The sequence below is a fragment of the Telmatherina bonti genome, assembly GCF_933228915.1.
Source record: "Telmatherina bonti genome assembly, chromosome: 22".
In the NCBI taxonomy this organism is placed as follows: domain Eukaryota; kingdom Metazoa; phylum Chordata; class Actinopteri; order Atheriniformes; family Telmatherinidae; genus Telmatherina; species Telmatherina bonti.
The window spans coordinates 24,025,689-24,045,427 of NC_136631.1; the positions used below are offsets into that span (position 1 = coordinate 24,025,689).

Genomic DNA, 19,739 nt, shown 5'->3' on the forward strand with positions numbered 1-19,739 from the left:
TGGATACAAAATTATAGATTGGATTACATCTACTTTTTTGCTCCCACAATGCAGTGCTATTTAAAAATGACCCTAAATTGTCTATAATTTAATCTACGTGACATTTCATGGCTGAGATGTAAATATTTGTGCATGTCTGTAAATGAAAATGCATTGTCTGTCCCTTGTTCTTTGTCATGGTAGAGCTCCAGGACATAATCCAGGATCCCTCCCATGCAGCACACTTTCCAACATTGAGACTGCACACACAAGTAGGAGTGCATACTGTAAGTCAACATGATTGGCCTATAACAGCCATGTGACTGCAGGCAGTAGTCCCCTGTGTTAAACCACAGTAATTGAAGCTTCCATATGGTATAGATCAGATGTAGCTCTCACCACAGCATTCCTCCAACACAGAGGCTCTATGCTCAGATCCACAATGAAAACTGAGCTAATTTAACAACTAGCTGTGGATAACGACATTATATTTCATCATACAGTGTCATAAATAAGTTATGATTTCCGTGAGGGCAAAAGATCATTTCGCATCTGTTTTTAGAGGCATTTATGTTTTGATTCTATTAAATTGGCGACAGATGAATGCCTTTCAAGAGGCGTTTGTTAGTGTTAAAATAAAAAGATCCAGTTTTAGTTACAGAACGAGTCTTGCAACATACGAAACATTTGACTCTTACTATTTTGCATGTAAAGCCATACAATTAACCAAGCAAGTGGTGATGATAAGCCAATAAGCCTGAGATTTACATTATGTTACAAAAATTCTGGATAACTCAAATCATCATGGCATGAGTCACTCTGGATTTTTGCCTTCCCTGGATATTGTTGGTATAATTCCGTGCATTCATTGTTATCCCAATATGCATTCATAATGCATCTGTTATGAATAAATAGAGCTCAAACCTTTTGAGTCAGACAGGAATACTTGGATAACACATAAACACAAAATACATGAATCAAAAGTGGATAAAAATCTTGTTTGCTTGCATACACCAGTCCATACAGTAATGCACCCAAACTATTAGACCAAGCCTGGAAAACCCTATACTATTCTTGAATTGGTGCCCCTTGAGATCTTATTTTGGTCCATGCATTTTAGTTGTGATGCATTTTCATGCACAACAAACTTTTAAGTAAATGGCTTATTTTAACACACACTATTTAAATAGATATAAAACTAAATTAATATTTTGCTACATTGTCTGACGGGAGTTTACATCTACATCCGACACTCACACAAATGAGTAGTATCTTTAAATATCGCGATAATTCACTGTTCACGCCACCATTGATTGCAGCCAAGCTTAATTGCTCTTTCCTGCGTTTAATTATACTAATAATAATAATAGCTCATTTCTTCCTAAGAAAAGAGAGAAAGAAAAAAAACGACGCTCCCCCTAATTAAAACTTTGTAAAGAACAAATAATTATTAATAAATTAAGAGACATTGAGTCAGTAACGACATTAATTAGAGGGACGTCAGTTTTGAACGTGCCAGTGACGCAACATGCTGTTACGTTATATGTTGCAAATAATGGCGTCGTTTGGTCTTAAAACTGCTAACGCTTAAAGGTAATAACATTAGCCGTATTAAAGTGGCATTTTGTCACGCTCCTTGTCCCCATATACCATCGCTAAAGTTGGGGTTTAGAAAGAGGCGTACTGTCTCTTTAAGGCCTTACGTCCAGTCTGTTTCGTATTGATCAATCCACCATTTTCCAACACACAGCTCCGGCAGCGCGCGAGAGAGTAGCGAGCCACCCCTCTACCTGGAGAGGAAGCCAGGGACCGGGGGCAGTCATGGCAGCAAACATGTACCGGGTTGGAGGTAAGGCTGGAGTATCACATTTTACAGCCTTCCTGTAATTTTATGGCGGACTCGCTACGATTCACGTCGACTCTTATGTATTTACTGAGCGTGGTCCGTCTTTGCTTCCATTCTTTTATTTCACTAAAGCTCAAAGAGCCTTGTTCCTCACAGATGATGATGATGGTGGTGACTGTGTAGAAGAGGAAGAAGAGGTGATGAAGAGTAGTGGTTCACATAAAAATCGCTCAGATTTCCACTTCTTTTGTCTTTTATCTTTTTTCTTTTTTTTTTTTAATCGCAAGTCAAGACGAACCCCAACTACTTAAGTGTAGTGATGCTCCTAAAGTAATATGCATTACGTTTTCATATATTTAAGATAATTTGGTTAACATATTCTTAAAGTTTTACGTGCCATTCAACTATTGCTTTGTACTCGCTCACATAAGTAGCATTGAGAGCACTTTACTGACCTGCAGAAACGGCTTAAGACTGACAAAGCGTCAGGGAGTGCATGCAAGAGGCAACTGGAGCAAAAGTTAACATCTACACTTGCTTACAAGAACTGAAAATGATAAAAACTACTTTGGAACAAAATCCAAAAAAGCTTAATGATCATTTTACTTATCTTCAAACAGAATTGGTTCCTTTTTTATTTATTTTTATTATTATTTTTTTTACAGGCAACTACTCTTAATACCCAATTAGCAATCCTGAATCCCCCTCCCACTTATTTTCCGCTGATGCTGCTCTGGTTCACATCCTGTAGGTAGCCTACTGTGAAAAAAAGTCACTCGTAAGTTAGTGTTGTTATACTACGATTTAAATATATTAGAAATGTTAGTTTCCTAGATTAGAAATAGCAGAAGTACATGGATGCAATGAAAAATTAGCATCAAATTCAGTTCTCAAAATGTGCCACCTCAGGAAGGTGCACTGTTACTACTGACTAAAGTGCCTTTATCCATTTATCTATTTAGGGCATTCGTTTTCTTATAGTGCCTGGGTAACCTAATTGGATACATTTACTTGTGATGGCTGATAATTGTCTTGTGGATCAGTACTGTGATGACCCTTCTTGGCTTGGGCACATGCTCCGTAGAGAACGTCACACTCATTTTTGTTTAGTCAAATGAAACAAACAATCAAACAAACAAACAGAGAGAGAGAGAGAGAGAGAGAGAGAGAGAGAGAGAGAGAGAGAGAGAGAGATTATGTTCATGTTCAGAGCAGGGAAGAAAGTTTACACTTCACCAGCCATATCTATATTAATTTGGTGCCTTTCTTCAAGCTGTCACCCTCTAACAATGATGCTTAACTCATAGGCTCATATGTGTATGTGTTTTTTTTGTAAATTATTTTTAGAGTAAGAATGTGTAATTTTAATTGTGTTGCTTTGAGTACATTCTGGTCCCTGTTTTGCTGCACTGCTCTTTTGCAAAGTAAATGTAATCAGTAAGAAAAAGGACTGAACTCTTCATACTTATAAGTTGTTCCTTTGGATAAAATACTTGCTTTTTGTTGGAAGTCTTGAAACAATTCTTGAAGGCCTAATTTGCCCATATTCATTTGAAACCACAAAGCATAAAAATCCCATTACTGAATTAACATACTATTAAAGTTCTATTGCACAGTCAAAATGATAATAATTAAGATTAAAAGGGAGGACAGAAATCACAATTTAGGTCTAGAAAGAAACTCATTAGATTCTCCTGAGACTTTTTCAGCTCAGGATCAGAACAAAGCAGAGCCCTTGAGGAGATGGCTGCAACTTTGCAAGACAATGCAAGACCATCTTGGGAAGGCAGCAACTTCCTTTCCATGAGCCTTGGACAAAAGCTGGATCCTTAAGTCTTGATCTCCTTGTTTTTTACCATGTAGGCCACAAGCCACTCATCCGGTGCATGTGGCACATTTTCCTGGTGCTTTCTTTCATATGCAAGAAACGGTTGGTGACTAATTACAAGCTTGCACATCATGTGTTTCATTAATGATGGCAAAAAGCACATAAACTAATCCAGAGTTTATGCGAACTGAGAAAGCAAGTTTAAGAGAGTTGCTTAGATTTACTGCAAATGTATTTCTCAGACAAAAATATTTTTATAGCTGATAAAACTCTGGTTTTGATATAAATTGGGTCTGCGCTTGCATGACTTTTGTTTGGTCAACACAGCACCATGCTAGATGAGTTTGCAGGAGTTGATCCAGATTCAGGTTTTCAGCTGAGACATCCGATGTTGTTATTGTCCTTTCCAATCTTAACCATGTTATTTAAATGGCACATGAAAAATACATGGTTGCCATTGCCAATGTGCTGTCTAAGTGTATATGTCTGTGTTTGTCGAACGCATAGAAAATAAGAAAGCCAGATGCTCTAAAAGACTTGGGAAACAAGCAGATCACACCTATTTTGTATCAGAAGTAAATTAAAGAAATCCAAAAAGTAAAATTCACTAAAAAACGTTAACAGATTAGGACACATTATTTGCATCACAATATGTCTATTTGTGATAAAGCCCTCTATGTTATGAAAAGGAGAATGGCAGTTTTTTTTTCTTCTGAATCTTCAAGGTTAAATAGTTTGAATTTGGTTTTTAAAAGATTTTTATGCTATTTTATGTTTATTTGACCAGGAAAATCCCATTAACCTAAAATAACACCTCCTTTACAGGCTACATCCCGAATATTGGTTTAGGATATGCTTTCTCGGCTATCTTGAGTCCAAAAGGACAAAAGCATAATTTATCCTTACTAACTTGTATTGGGCAGTTTGACAAGTCTGTTTCTTATCCTTTGTTTTCAACTGCAGCGTTTTCCATACGTTCCTGTTCGTCGTGGTATGCTCCAGAAGTGTCTCAGAAATGTTGCAGCGCCCCCCCTGTGAGTCGTTTTGTGTTTTGTGACAGAAGCTGCATTAGAACATCTGTTCAGAAACAAGCATCCATGCAGACTCCTGACTGCCAACAAAACAAACCAACGTCACAACTGGAATACAGCTTCTTTTTGACAGAAGCGAGGACATAAAGATTTTTTTCTAACGCCTTTTATTTAAAAGTAATTTAAACTCAAAATTTGGCATATTTAGGGGCGTGTCCTTTTGATTGACAGGTATTCTGGCAATCAAGGTATTCTGGCAATGTTCGATTGACAATTTACCGCTTCAAGTAAGAACTTAGAACAACCGCGGTTTTTAGCCGGTTAACAAAGTGACTCAACTTTAGCCTGCTTACCTCCGTTGCTGGTTAGCTCCTGTTATCTCTGGGTTAGCTCGGTTAGCTCTTAGCTACAGGCAGCTCGGAGTTTGCTTGATGTCAATCATCCACCATGACGCTCACAGCCCCCCTCTCAGCTCTACCTCTTTGACCATATCTGTATTTTCCGGGCGAGACGACACGCATGTCCCTGCCAAGATGGCGATGGTAGGAACCACCTACCGACCTTCAATTCAGCTCTTCAGAAACTTACGGGTGACGTCACGGAGGCTCTGTCCATCGTCTATGATTATACTTCATACAGTTATCTTTTAAACAAATACTTTTAGTAAGTCTCAGTCTGAGTCCCTGGCAGCCATTACGTTGACAGCTTTAAATATGTTAGTGTTTACCAACTTACAAAGTGACAAACATTGATGTCAGTGGGCATTTCTTGTGGCCGCTCAGGATTTCTGCCATTGCTGCCAGTTATGATTAATCAAGTGCTTGAAGTTATTGCAGTATTTACCAATATACAAAATGATTAACTGTCAAATTTTGACTGTGCTCATACTTTGCTTGGCTGATAGCTGGTGTTAATTTCCCACGCCTACAGCTGTCTTTCTCACTGATCTTTGGGGTGTACTTGAAGAGTGAAAATCTTAGGCTTCTTTGCGGCCTTTCCTGCCAAGTTGTGTGCAGCCAGTTGGACAGATGCACGACAGCAATGACATCAAATCAACAAAGTGTCCCTATCATTTTATTTCCAAACGACACATATGTCTGTGACAGTAAACAGTAGTTGCCAAGTGACATGTGTCTTTGTCTTGACAGGACCACAGATGTTTGGAATGTCAGATCTTGTTATTTATGCTAATCTAAAATAAATGTTTAAGAAAAAGAGTTATTGTTCTATTAATGTTGCATTGGTTTGTTGGTTAATTATCATATTTTGCAAACACAAAAGCCAGTTAATCTTGAAGCATACAAAAGTACAAGAAATGAAATGAACGTGGTCTGACATAATTTTTGCTTAAATATAATTTCAGAGAAGTTAATATGGTCTTGTCTTGACTATATGTGATGGTTTTAGAAGAAAGGTGAGGATGGGGGAAACATAATTCTGTTCAATGTGCCCACGGAAGATGTTGGTGGTAAGATGCACAGATCAGTTTCTTTCCATATAGTGTGAAATGCGTACAGTTGTTTCTTTGTTAATCAGATCTTTACAGATTATGTGGGTGTTGTCAAAAAAAGGTGTGAGTTTGATTTCAGGATAATCAGTTACCTGGTATTACCATAGAAACGTCCATCCGCATGACAGTCTGAGGCATAGTCTCCATGGTTGTTGCTCACGACAACAGACACACATCCAAGCGTGAGTGTGTCGGCAAGCACTGGATGAGGTGTGGGATGTGGAGGGGGTATGTGTGCATGGAGAGTCGTGGGCGGATGTTCATGCTCTTCGTTTCCTGCTTCTTCCTCCATTTCCAGCCCTTTTTATTACAGTCATAGTTAACCTAATGTTCTTGATCTCATATGGAGGATTTTGGAGCTGCGTGCCTTCATCAGAATTGTAAAATGTAAAACTATCTTGTCATTTGCTTACTGGCTGAGTTTTCCTGTGCTTTGGTTGCTACCTGTCTTTCACAGGGTGCTTTTCGATGCTTTGCTTGTTATGCATTGCATATATAGCAGCGGGGATGTGGACATGTGTTTAATTGGACCGACAGTGGCAGGAAATGGGTTCCTTTGTGTCTCAGTCAGGTGATTACCACATATGAGCAAGGCTGCATTCAAAGGATGTGCAGACAGGGCTACTGTGATTGCTCAACCTTCTTAGCACCTTGTTGATGAATAATTTTGAACACAGAATATAATGTTTATAAAAAAAAAAAGCCTAAGTACTTCTTGACCACCACAATAGAATCAGCTGCACAAAAGTGTTGCAGAGAAATGTAAGCATAAAAAAAAGTAAGCATAAAAAAAGTTGTAACGGCATAAACGTGTTCTTGTTAGGTGGTGCATGATTCACAATTCACCTTATAGATCACTTCTAGGTATTAACAGGGGCAACAATATACATTTTAAATGTAAAGATGTGTGTTATTGGCTTTAACTGCACTTTAGGTGCTTTGTCTTTTTACTATAAGATGTTGCAGGTGGCATGCACTGCTGCAAGCATCTAAATACCATGCAAACAGCAGTGTTGGGGCTGATGTGAACAGGTTTGTTTGCAACTTAATGAAACTAACCGAAGCATACATGACATTTCTCTGAATCGGGTGCAGAGCAATTGACTTCATTGTGCTTGGATTGGTTTGTGTTGTCCAATTGAGTTTTTCCACTTTTTATCTCTTATATAAGTAAATAAGAAGTGATCCGTTATCTGATCATTTTTCCCCTTTTCATTATTGCATCTCTTGTATGTCCTTCTCGTTCTGGTCTGGTTTGGGTCAGCTCAGCAGACTCTTTTCTTTTTTGGGGGGGGGGGACTCAGGAACATGCCATGATTGGCTCATGCAGAATTTGACTGCACTGTGACATCATTACCGCCGGAGACTGCTGATTGGCTTATGCTGAGAGTGGGGGATGGAGAGCAGGGTGGTTACTTGCGGGGTGAGGCGGCAGGAGGGCTGATGGGAAACGTAGAGACTGAGTAGAGACTGAGTGACGCTGTTCAGTGCCTACAGGCCCTCTCTTCCTCTCAGTTGCTCTCATTTTGAGTTCCTCTCCAGCCTGCTCTCTACCAGGCCTCAGCTCCTCACATGGTGGAAACTCCAACACAGAATCAGCCCACTCTCAGCAGTCCCTTAACCATTTTCTTTCTACGTTTCCTTTTTTCACTGGAAGTGGCAGCAGGCTGATCTTGATTTCATTATTAGTAAATAGTAACTTGACTTGTCCTTTTCCTGTTATCTGATTTCAACATGTGCCCAGTGTCCTACTTCTTTATAGGTGGGTAATGCAGGGAATTCTTGCTTCATCAAAGTAAATATGCAAAATGTGATCCTGCTTCATCTTGAAATGGTCCAAACACACTTTGTGTCATGGTTAATGAGTCCTTCAGATCAGAAAACATGCTTAAAAACGTTTTTTTTTTTTGTTGTTGTTGTTTTTTTTGGTCGGTGTAATGCAGTGTTTCTCAATTCCAGTCCTCAGGCCCCCCTGCCCTGCATGTTTTAGACACGTTCCTCATCCAAAGCACCTAAATCTGATTATTAAACTTCCTCATCAAGTTCTTTGCAGCCTGTTAACAAGCCCTTTATTTTATTCCAGTGTGTTAAAGTAGGGTTTATAAAACATGCAGAGCAGAGGGGTCCTGACGACCTGAATTGAGAAACACTGGTGTAATGAGACTCATCTCTTCAAGCATCACGCTTTAAGGACTGGGTTCTTTGAAACATTTCTGTTTTACATTAAATATGTATCAAGTAATGGGAACTACTCTATCTTGTAAGTGCTGAAATAAGTTGATGACTTCATTAGAAGTTAATTAGTTTGCACTTTAATTAAACCAAACATCGAGATTCTTACATCTGAATATTTATAAGACAAAGGGCTTTTAATTTCTTAGCTGTTCTGAGGCATTGTGACAAACTTTTAGTTTTTAATGAATAAAAGTATAAAGTCTCAATCCAATTTTTAAAAAAAAAATCCCCTTTTTTTGTCTGGAAACTAGCAAGCTTAGATATCTCGTGTTCATTTTCTGACTCATTGGTGCACAATTTCAGCTTGGCCTATTTTAAATTCAGAAGCAGGAGGAAGATGTCAAAGTGACAGCGGGGTCTTAGAACAAGTTGTTGCAGGGTGAAGGGTGACAGACACGATGTGATGATTTGTGGATGGAGAGAGGAATACCAACTGACTTCCAATCTTAAATTCACTTGTAATCTTGATGCTTTTCATTGTTAAAATGCTGTTCTGGTTGCAAACAGAAACGGTAAATAAAACACGGCTTACCGTAATGCTGTTTGTATCTTCCCAGAGGAGCGCAGAGACTGTCAGCATACAGCATTTTTGTAGATTTGTGCTGTTAACACATGGCTTATGCCATCAATTGCAAAAGAGAAGCTGCAACGCAGTCCAAGTAGTAGAGCTAAAAGACAAAGGTGCAAAAGGGGACTATAATTATTCCTTAAAGCTAATATTTTGTAGCCTTCCGTCCTCTTATCCCTTTGACTTCCACCTCAGAGGGATTCCAGTTGCACACATGATATGATCCTTGACAAGACAACTTTCTGGAATTCATTGTTCTTTAGCTCCACAGCGAGGAATTTCTTACTAAACGTACTAGATTGTCTTCAGTTGAGAAATCGCCCATTTTGGCTTAAATCATGTGTATGCGCTGTGTTTTTCCAATTACAAACGCAATATGTGATAGCTTAATATTATTGTTAAAAGATGAACATGTGTTTCCAACCATTTGACCATAAAATAGCAGGAAGGCATCAGGCCATAAAGTTTGACATAACTTTGGAGCATAAGTAGAGAGGTATGGCTTCAGTGGAATAATGTAAAATCAATAATGGATTAATTGTTTTAGTTTTTAAAGAAATGATCAAAGATCTTTGCGTCTTCAGTGAGAAGATTTTATTAATTATAGAATCATAAGAGAAGCTTCTTTGCCTTCAGTCGGTGCCATTTGAGTCTGTATCTCAAAGATTCTCTGGAATCTTTGGTTCCAGAGAATTGTGGGCATTTATTCAACATCTCATAATATATTCTCTGAACGACTAGTCAATTAATCTAGAATATTCTGCATCCAAGTCCAGATCTCACATTTGTTAGGTCCAATTATGATTACTGCTTAAGTAAATGAAGATTTCACAGCTATGACAATATTTGTTGAGAGATTTATCTGTTTTCTTTTCATTTAGAATAGTTGTCTTTTTCCAGCATGACTCTATTTAAGAACTGTGGTGAAGAACAAACAAAAAACACTCAAATACACACATGCAAAAAGTTAGGAATGGTTACTTTAATGGAAAATGTATGTGGATCTTTCCTCTGATTTTGGACGTAAGTGTAATGCAAGCTATTTTAGATGTCAGTGCACATCATGAGTGTGCTAACCTGATGGATGCATGCCTGAACCAGTTTTTGTTGGATTTAGTAAAATACAGGAAATAAAGGCAAAAGTCTGTGTATTGTTTTGGTTATACTGGTGGAATTTCAGTTGATTTCTGACCTCCGTGGCCAAGAAGAGGTGGCGGGGTTGTTGGGGATGGGAAAGGACAGATTCAGGGTGATGAGAGGATAGCTTCAGCATCAGGCAACTTACCAAGTGTGGGGTATAATCTGGCAGCACTCAGCCAAAACACATGCGGGGCTAAGACCAGGCACCCTACCAAGACCGGGGCTTGTGGGGACATCCTGGTGAGAGCTAAGCCTCCAATGAGCCTGGAGTGGCGCCAGGAGCCACACAAGCACACACATACAAACAGTAAAACTTGTGCTGTCTCTTTTTTTTTCACACCCACACAAATGCAGACACACTGTGCATGCAAACACCACCACACAGGGGGAGAATGAATGGAGCAATAAGACAAAGAAAGCATGAGAGCTGAGAAAATGCAGGGTTTGCAAACCGAATTGGAGGTTTGGAGAGCCAGATTTGTTACGTGTATGAGTGTGAATTAACGCGTCAGCATCTCATTTAGTCAGACTTCCCAATTACAAAAGGATCTACTGTGCATTAAATTGGCCCAATCAAGCTAAACCAACATGTTGCACATGTGTCTGCTGAAGTTTCCTGTTAATAAGTTAAGCTTTCATGATGGCGAAGGAAGGCGGTTTGTATATTTGCCTGCCCTCACAATGTTGTTTGAAATTTCTTTGGTTTTATTTTCTTAAACTTTTCTTTCTCTTCTCCTCTGTTTCTCTTTTTGTTCTTCCCTCTTGCTGTTCCTCTGCAGATTATGTTTATTTTGAGAACTCATCCAGTAACCCACTGCTGATCAGGAGGATAGAGGAGTTGAACAAGGTGAGTGGGTGGCTAAGGTTGAATATTTACACCATTTTACATCATATGTTTGTGATTCTTTCTCCACCTGCCAAACACACTCTGGAGTCCCTCTTCTATTCCACTTTTAACAGCCTTGCAAAATTCACATCAGCTGTCATTAACATTATAACTACATCATTTGATATTCTGTAGGGCCCCCATTCTTTCACTAAAACAGCCATAGCCCTTTGTGGTATGTGCGCTGTTAGCGCTGCTGTCGTATCAGTCACCTTTCAGTCCTTGGTCTGGACTAATATATTCTGCATTTCCCACACATCCTCAATGTGACCGACCTGGAGTATTTTAGGGACAAGTAAACACATCAAAATATCCATATATTTGTGTTCCTCTGACTATTTTTTTTAAACAACGTTTGTGTCCTGCTGAAGGAAGCTACTGCTGTCATGGAAAAACCATTAAGCAGGCGTTCTTAGTCTGTAGCTAAGCGGTGTGTGTCAAGGTGACAAGCACATGAATGCCTGGACCCAGGGTTTCCTAGCGAAGAATCATCAAGCCAGGTCACATTTTTCTTTTGTATGGGCCAGTTCTGAAGCTGAAATGCCCATGAAGGCGCTTTTGACAGTTTGCACTGGTCAGCATGGGCACCCTGACCAGTGTGTGGCTGTAAAGCACTATATGAAACAAACTGTAATGCACTGTGTGTCTGACACCTTTGTTTTAATCAGTACTTTTTAGCATTATTAGCTACAGTAGCTCTTCCTTTCGATCAAACAACATAAGCCCACCCTCTTTCCACATGTACATTGTTCAACTTGGCTGCCAGTGACCCTGTTTCTCTTCACTGGACCACTTTTGATGGGCCCTAACCACTGCAGAATGAGAACATCCCACAAGAGCTGCAGTGGTGGAGATGCTGGAATCCAACCAGATGCAAACACTCATATTGGATGGGATTTTAGTCTACTAAAACTTTATTACACTATTTATCTTTTCAGTTTTATATGTCACATTTAAATGTCTTACAATAAACCTTAAGGCGGATGTGGCCTTCTCCTTTACAGTGTTGGGACACATTATGTTTTTGCTATTATGCAGTTAAGAAGGTAGTTGAACAGCTAGTAATAAATGGACTAAAATAATCTTTTCTGACTTTTTGTCATTTTGATTATTATTATCATTATACATAATATATAAGTGACTTTTTAATCTCCCATCATATGAGATGGGATGGATGTACTTTATTGATTTCAACTTTGAGTTGCAAAAGCTAGTATTCAAGCAGACAATCGAAATGATAAATGATGTGAGAACTTGGACTCTTGATACCCTAATAAGTTACTATTTTGAACTCATCAGGTAAAATACGATTGAACTACTGTTAACAGTGTAGTTCAGATATAAATATATTGCTGCTAAAAAAAAAATAAAACGGTAAAGTTTAGACAGATATTTTGTACTAAACTAATCAACAGAATAATTAAAAGTCTCTTTAAACTGGCTCTGTCTCCAGTTCTCTGTCCTGTAATCCAGGCCAGAGCTGGATAATATGGAGACTGTTTAATGTGATTGACACAGATCTTAAAGTCAGCCTTCTACTCTGCCTGTCACTGTCAGTCTCTGTGTTCCTCTGGGACGTTTGGGTTTCTACTCAGTAATGTTTGAGATACAAGTTAGGGAAGTATGGAGGTGCAAGGGGGGGAATTTGACAACTTCCAACTGCTTAAAGCCAGAAATGTTATAGCTGAGTTTGCAAGTCTTAAGAGAAACATGTAGGTCAAGAATGTTGTATGTTGTTTAAAAAAACTTTTTTTTTTTTTAAAATCAAGAAATCAAACAGAAATTTTTTAAATTTTTTTTTAGCAATGGACCAGTCCAGACTAAAGATGGATTTTTTTGTCCTCAATAGTTTTTCATCGGACAATTGTAATAAAATAATCATTTCATTGAGATGCAGTCTGAGCTACCAGGGATTTCCTGATTAAAAGCAAAGAAAAACAAAACTTAAGTGTGTAATTCTACCACATATGTAGACCACACAGCTTGCTGTGCCCTCATCAGAAATGGTTTTACATCTTTAATTACAATTGATTAATTACAGAAAAATTAACATGTTAAATCCTGGAACATTTGTCAGTGCACAATTTCCTGGTACACTGAATATACTGGTGAACACGGTAGACCTCCTACTAACTTAGTAACTTTGGTACTATATTTAGTGTTTTTTTTTTTTCAGACCCTCTGAGTTTATTTAAAAAAAAAAAAAAAAAGTGATTGATTAATGCGTCTTGAGACTTTTTCTGGTGATATTGGAGACTTTTGGTGAGTAATGTTGCTTACTCTCCATTAGCGGCTGCTGCGTAAGCCCCCTCCCTCGTTCAGAAGAACACACAAGAAGCTTGCTGCTCACACACCATCCAACTTCAATTTGCAGTCAGAACAGGAGGTGATCACTTCTGCTGCATGACCAGACTGAAGCCACAATAAAGTCTGGGTTGCTGTCATATATTAATGTCTAGAGGAGTGTGGACAGAAACATTTAAAATGTTGAAATAACTAACAGGTTGTAGACTGTTAGAGAACAGCAGAAGCTGTTAGAGAATAAAAAAAATGACATTTAACTTGGCCCGGGATATTTAGTCTTTTTTGCTGTTTTAAAATGAAATGTATTTTTCCAGACATTAATAGAGCCTGTGTCTGTATTTTTTTTTATTTAGTCATCCATTAAAAATTTCTTTTAATAAAAGGTTGCTTTTTGGTGGAAATATTATGTGATTAAAATGTGATTAATCAAGATTGAGTGATTACAAAGGCTGTAATAAATTAATATTTTAAATTGAGTCCCACCCTTAGTTTTTACTTTTCTTTCCTCCTTATTCATATAATTTTCCTGCCTGATCTACTTGATGTTTTACAGTTGCTCTTTTATCACCTTGCTGCCTCCTCAGCTTTTGTTTGGCTGCAGAACAAGTGTTGGCTTGCATGTAACTTGAATGCACATATAAAAATTAATGAATTTAAATTTTCAATTCTAGCATACTTTGTTTGCTTGCTTTATAGTTTTACTGTATTATTTGACCTCCATGTAGTTAGGATTTGCTGATCTCTGTTTAGATTTTCTTGCGCACCAAATCTGTCTTTTTTATTTTATTTTTTATCTCATGGTCTTCTTCACTTTCTTTGTTGACCAGAAATGTTAAATTTTATCTTTGATATATGGGTGTAAATGATCCATTTATACTGTAACCTTTTTATTGTGAAATAAAAAGTTTGTATTATTTAGTAATTAATAACTTAAAAGTATAAAAATGTTTTGGGCGTTTTGTATATATTTTTGGTATTCAGAGAAAAAGCTGAGAGCATATTTTAAGTCTTTTGACATTGATTGTTTCCTTTTTCATGTGTGAGTATGTAAGTATACAGTTCAACATCACAACAATGTAGTTGAAAAAACAAAAGTTTATGGATTACATCCTGTCCAGATTGCTGCTACATAATAGCTTTAATTCTGTTTGTTTTCAGGCAAAGTTTCTTTGAAAAAAGGAAAAAAACCATCTATCCATAGCTCATTTGTTTCTTCTTTATTTGTGTGTACACCCTGCATGTGTTAGGGCTTTGTGTGTGGCACAACTTGTTGCCGTGGTAACGCCGATTTGTCTCTGGATTGCAGACAGCCAATGGGAACGTGGAGGCCAAAGTGGTGTGTTTTTACCGTCGCAGGGACATCTCCAGCACACTCATCGCTCTGGCAGACAAACACGCAAGTGAGTAACCAACCATACCCGCCTGCATAGATCAGGCATCAGAAACACGTCACCCTCGGCATAAAACCGTTTTTTTGGGCAACTGTCTACATCTGTTTTTCACTGCAAAATTGTAGAGCTTTTGCATCTAATCCAGCAAGTTACTTGAAAAATACAGCTCTGCATGTTATGTAGCTTGGTTATAGAGCTTGTTTATAGAATTATCGAGAAGTGATAAAAATTTAAACTGCTTTCTGGTCCAGACTTTTGTATGTGCTATCTGTTGAAAGTGTTGGTGTGTAGCCTTCACTTAAATGTGCTGCTGTCCTCCAAATCTTCCTGCAAGCTCCTTGTTATCTGGCTCAGCTGGGAGACTTTTGAGTAGTCCCGACCTCATGCTGAGCTCTGTTCTTTTGATATTGGTTCGAGCTTGTTGCTCAGAGAGCAAGGCTATCAAACAGGGATTTAAAAGAGGTGAGGGGAAATACAGCTTGTGAGGGCTAGTGTGACAGGTCCAAGAAGATGACTTTGCAGAAGACACATTTTTGAAAGACTGAATCATAGTTAAGTAAAGGCTGCAGCCTTTCAGGCTGTTGGTCTCCTCCCAAGTGGTCGATTGGAAATGATGCTGTCAGAGAGCTGCTCCACGGTGCCTGAAGGAAAGAGCATAATACGCCATATATTAAGTTTATATTATAAAGCCACTGACAAAATAAAGATCAAACTTAAATCTATCAATAATTGGTTTTTGTTTTACCACAGCTTTGAGTTTGGGAGTAGCATTAATGCTAGTAACGCTGCCATCCTTTTTTGTAGGTTAGCAGACTAGTTGCTGTAATCTGACTGGGTGTGGCAGACTGAATGTTGGCTCTTTGGGAGTGAAACTTTAAGTATGTCTATGTGTGAGCCTGAGAAAATACCAAGTGACCTGTTCGAATGAGCACAGATACAAGTATGAATCTAAACCACAGAGTCCGCAGAGACCTAGTGAAGCATTTGTGACAGACCAGAATTGTTTGTTTGGTTGGACCACACAGCATCAGCTTGTTAATCTTGTTACATCCTCCACGAGAAGCTAGAATTTTGTTCTTGCTCTCAAGGCTGCAAGAAAAAGAAAAACATTCTTTTTCAGCACATCCATTTATTCTCCATGAGAAACTTTGTCTGCAACATGGGAGGGATCACTACGGGCAGCGATGTCTGCCTTTAAGTGCAAGAAACCCAGTTACTTCTTATTTAACGATCAACTTCGTCTGCAGCAGGACAGGTTGTGCACACGGCTGCGTCCGTGTGCTTTAATACCACAGGTTATAAAAATGTTCGTGCTTTCTCACCACCGCGATCAGCTCTTTTATCAAAAAGATTTACCTGCAACAGCGAAACGGCAACTTTCCGCTTCATGTTTTTCTGTGTTAACCACGCCCACCTCAAATGTCCAACCAATCACACTTCTCAGAGTTTTACAAAAAACTCATTTTATTCTTGGGGCGCGAGAACAAGAAAAAAGTTCTCCCTTCTCGTGGAGGATGTAACAAGCTTTAGTCTGTGTGTGCATGCATGTGTGTGTATGTGTCCCTTTACATTCAGATTGTGCTGCTTCAACTTCATTTATGCAGTTTTTTAAAATTTTTTCTATTTTATTTTTGTTTCCAGTTTCAAGCTATTTACTTTTGACAAACGCTTTTGAATAAACTTCTTCCTCATGAAGGAGTTTGTTCTCATGGTGTTTGGGATAATGCCACAGCGTGAAATATGGGTATTTTCTATAGATCTTTCTTCTTTGCATCCTGCGTATATTTTGCCATTTATATGTGAATATTCAGTTAATAATCGCAATTGCATTGCTGGTAAAAATAAATGTATGGAGTACTTTGAACTACTTGCACATAAACTGATGCAAATAGCTTAGTCTTGGTGTAGAGTGATATTTGTTTGAATTATCTTGGCTTTTGCGAAGCTGTGCCAGTGACTGTTTAGGAAAGGGGTGTCCAGACATTTACATCATATATATATTGGAATAGAAATGAATGGCAAGAATTACTCTGCACCACATGGGTGTGGGCTACATCCTGCCTGCATTACTTTAGTTGCAGGCGTACTTTCTCTTAGCGCATGTGTGCATATGCATGTTTATGTGAGTGTAGATCTGTGTCTGCACTTATTATGCATGATGGACTTGAGTTGTTAGCTCTAGGCGCTGTCAAAGCACTTGCTGTAGGGGTACGCTTAATTCACTTCGGTTACAGAATGATTGTGGTGTGTGCACATATAAACCAGCGTCTCTTCATGTGTGTCTGCTGTGAGTCATTGATCAAATATTTTGCTTACAGAGGTTTTGGAGCACTCCCTTAAAGAGGCCTCCAGCTCCAGTATTAGTCCCTCCCCTGAGAGTGAAGCGGGTTTCTGAGTAGTCAACCTCTGTGGCAGACTTGGCATTTTACTTTTCTGTAGCTCCTCCTTTCACACACTTGAATTTGCCATGACTCAAATCTTTTCCTACTTTTGAGATGTAGATCCTTCCTCCCATAAACAATAGATGCAATGTTCTCTGTGAGATGATTTACAAAATTAGCAGCAGTTAAACTAGTTATCGGGAAGGTCCAGTTATAGCCACTGGATTCTCATAGAGAGGCATAAACCTGTCATCTCTCTTTTGTGCTTTCATTCAACTTTTGCAGAATATGTCGAATACATTCACAGAACATGAGTCTTGAGTGTGAAAACGGCCTATTTTAGCATTTATAAAGCTACTCTTTATTTGACATGCCGTGTGTGACCAAATCCTTCACTGAATTTGTCTCACTGAATCTCATGCTGCACAGCATCCCAGCCTTTCATATAGCCTTTTTTATATTGTAAACATATAAAATCTGCTGTGTTTATCAAAGGAGAGGGTAACTTTACATCAAAATTGTGCGTTGTATTTGTTGCTTAAAATTGCAAAAGAGAAAAAAAAATATGTTGAAATATTAACAAGCGCTCAATATGTGGATTGAGAAATTAGGTTGCGCCAGGAAATCACACATGGCAGCATGCACTGCAGCAGCATGATTAAGGTTGGCACTGGCATCCATTTGGTATGCTATTCAAACTCTGGTGCAGTAGTCTGAATGAGCTCCTAATGGAGACACACTTTCTTATAATTTCCTCAAAAAATCAATTTGAGTTTTTATCTGACAAAAGATTTAAGCCACATGATAGTGATAGGGAGATGTATTCAAATGATTAGAACTCCATTGTGTTTTGTTTTGGTCTTTTAGGATGCAGGGTAAGGTCTATAGATCAGGCTTGCTCTGCAGTGTTCATCTGGATACCTCATTTGACTGGGAGCAGGAGTGATTGAGAAGTCTGATCCCATTAGCATTTTTTCATGTTTTCAAGCTAGTGCTTAGATGTTTTGCTGTTTGCTGCAGATCAAGACTCCCCACAGTGTAGCAGAATGTCCAGGACCACGTGTTCCCAGCACAACGTTCGCTCTTTGATGCAATGATCAATATTTTTTCCCTTCACTTGTGAATGATTTAATGTGATTCTAATAAATTTTCCGTGTTGCAGAATGTTTGTATTTTGTGCAAAATATACCTTATTGAACATTAAAGCTGATGGGATTTTAAAGGTGTTTTAAACTCAAGTGGGAAAAGCAAAAGTAGGGGGATCAGACCATTACCATGTACATGTCACTTCACAAACTGCTAATAATGTAAATTACAACTCAGTCTTCACATCCTGATTGACATGTGTTCAGTGGATGGCATGCATGCATCTATATTTGATGTGGAGAAAGTAACAATGTGACCTGCATGCATAACAGATTGGAGGAAAAGTGGATGAATATTTAAATTAAAATGAGAATATTGATATTAAAATAAAGTCTTCAGAGGTAGTTGGCACAAATAATCCCAGTCATCTGGTATCTGAAGTTAGGGCTGGGCGTTTAATCAGATTTTTATCTCGATTACGATCTGGGTTTTCAACGATCATAAAAATAAAAGGGTGCGATTATTTTTCTCTCTGCAGTTTCCTCTCCTGCTGTCTTCAGTTGCTAATCGAGCGTCTCTGGCATTGCAGCGCTGTGCTGTAAACTCCTCCCACAGCCGCTTTGGTTTCATTCAGTAACTTGACGAGTTTCTTGCTAAATCTGGCGACTTTTATTGTTAAAAGCGACAAATCTAGCAACTTTTACTGGAGTTATTAGAGACTTTTCTGGTATTTTGGCGACTGACTTGAAGGCACATACTGTTCTCCAGTTACTGTAATGGACGAGCAGCAGGAACCTTTCCCGTCCTAAAGCACTCCCAGACGGCCAGTCTCAGTCGGCTCCGGCTGCAGGTCAATGTAGAATAACTGCAGTAGGTTGTGGAAGTTCACCTAAACATAGTTTATACCATTGTCAGTGAGAACTGGCAATTTTCGTCTAAACACATATGTAATTTGGCGAGTTAAATCACTATAATATCCCTCTGTTACGGGGCGTTACCATAGCAACGCGTTAATCAGCTGGTTCAGATCAGCTGTCTTTTAACAGGTGAATGAGAGAAATGCGCTGTCGCTTGACAGCGGTTGTTTGGCATAAAACGTACATCGAGGCCAACATGAAATTGTTCCTATACTTCAGCATATGTTGTAGAAAAGAAATACAAATTAAATATTTACTGTGTGGGACCATGGTAAAAGCGGATTAAACAACTAGACTGTTATAATGCCCGACGCGGAGTCGAGAACACCACGACGCGCAGCATTCCTTAAATCCAGTAAAATCCTTATATTTATCTATTCAGTTTACATCAGTATTTACTTTGTCAGACAAAGTTTCATGCTATTTGTTTGTTTTCTAAAATATGTGGAAACCTAAAGACCTTTTTTTTTAAAAGTCACAGTTTAATGTAAAAAAAAAAAACCCATGTTAAATAATCGAAATTGCAATTTCAGTCAAAATAATTGTGATTATGATTTTTGCTATAATCGAGCAGCCCAATCTGAAGTATAATTTCTTTCTTTTATACCCAACCTTAAGCCATTTTTCTCTGAGATGT

General features: G+C 38.4%; 1 protein-coding gene across 1 annotated transcript in view; it reads left to right on the forward strand.

The window, feature by feature from the left end:
* The first annotated feature begins 1,741 nt into the window (after window positions 1-1,741).
* The window catches only part of mta1 (metastasis associated 1), a 38,631-nt gene continuing 20,633 nt past the window's right edge, over window positions 1,742-19,739 (forward strand). The window contains exons 1-3 of the mRNA XM_079262728.1: window positions 1,742-1,828; window positions 10,917-10,984; window positions 14,634-14,727. Coding sequence (XP_079118854.1) covers window positions 1,801-1,828; window positions 10,917-10,984; window positions 14,634-14,727 — 190 coding nt within the window. The 5' untranslated portion in view covers window positions 1,742-1,800. The remainder of the gene's footprint in view (window positions 1,829-10,916; window positions 10,985-14,633; window positions 14,728-19,739) is intronic.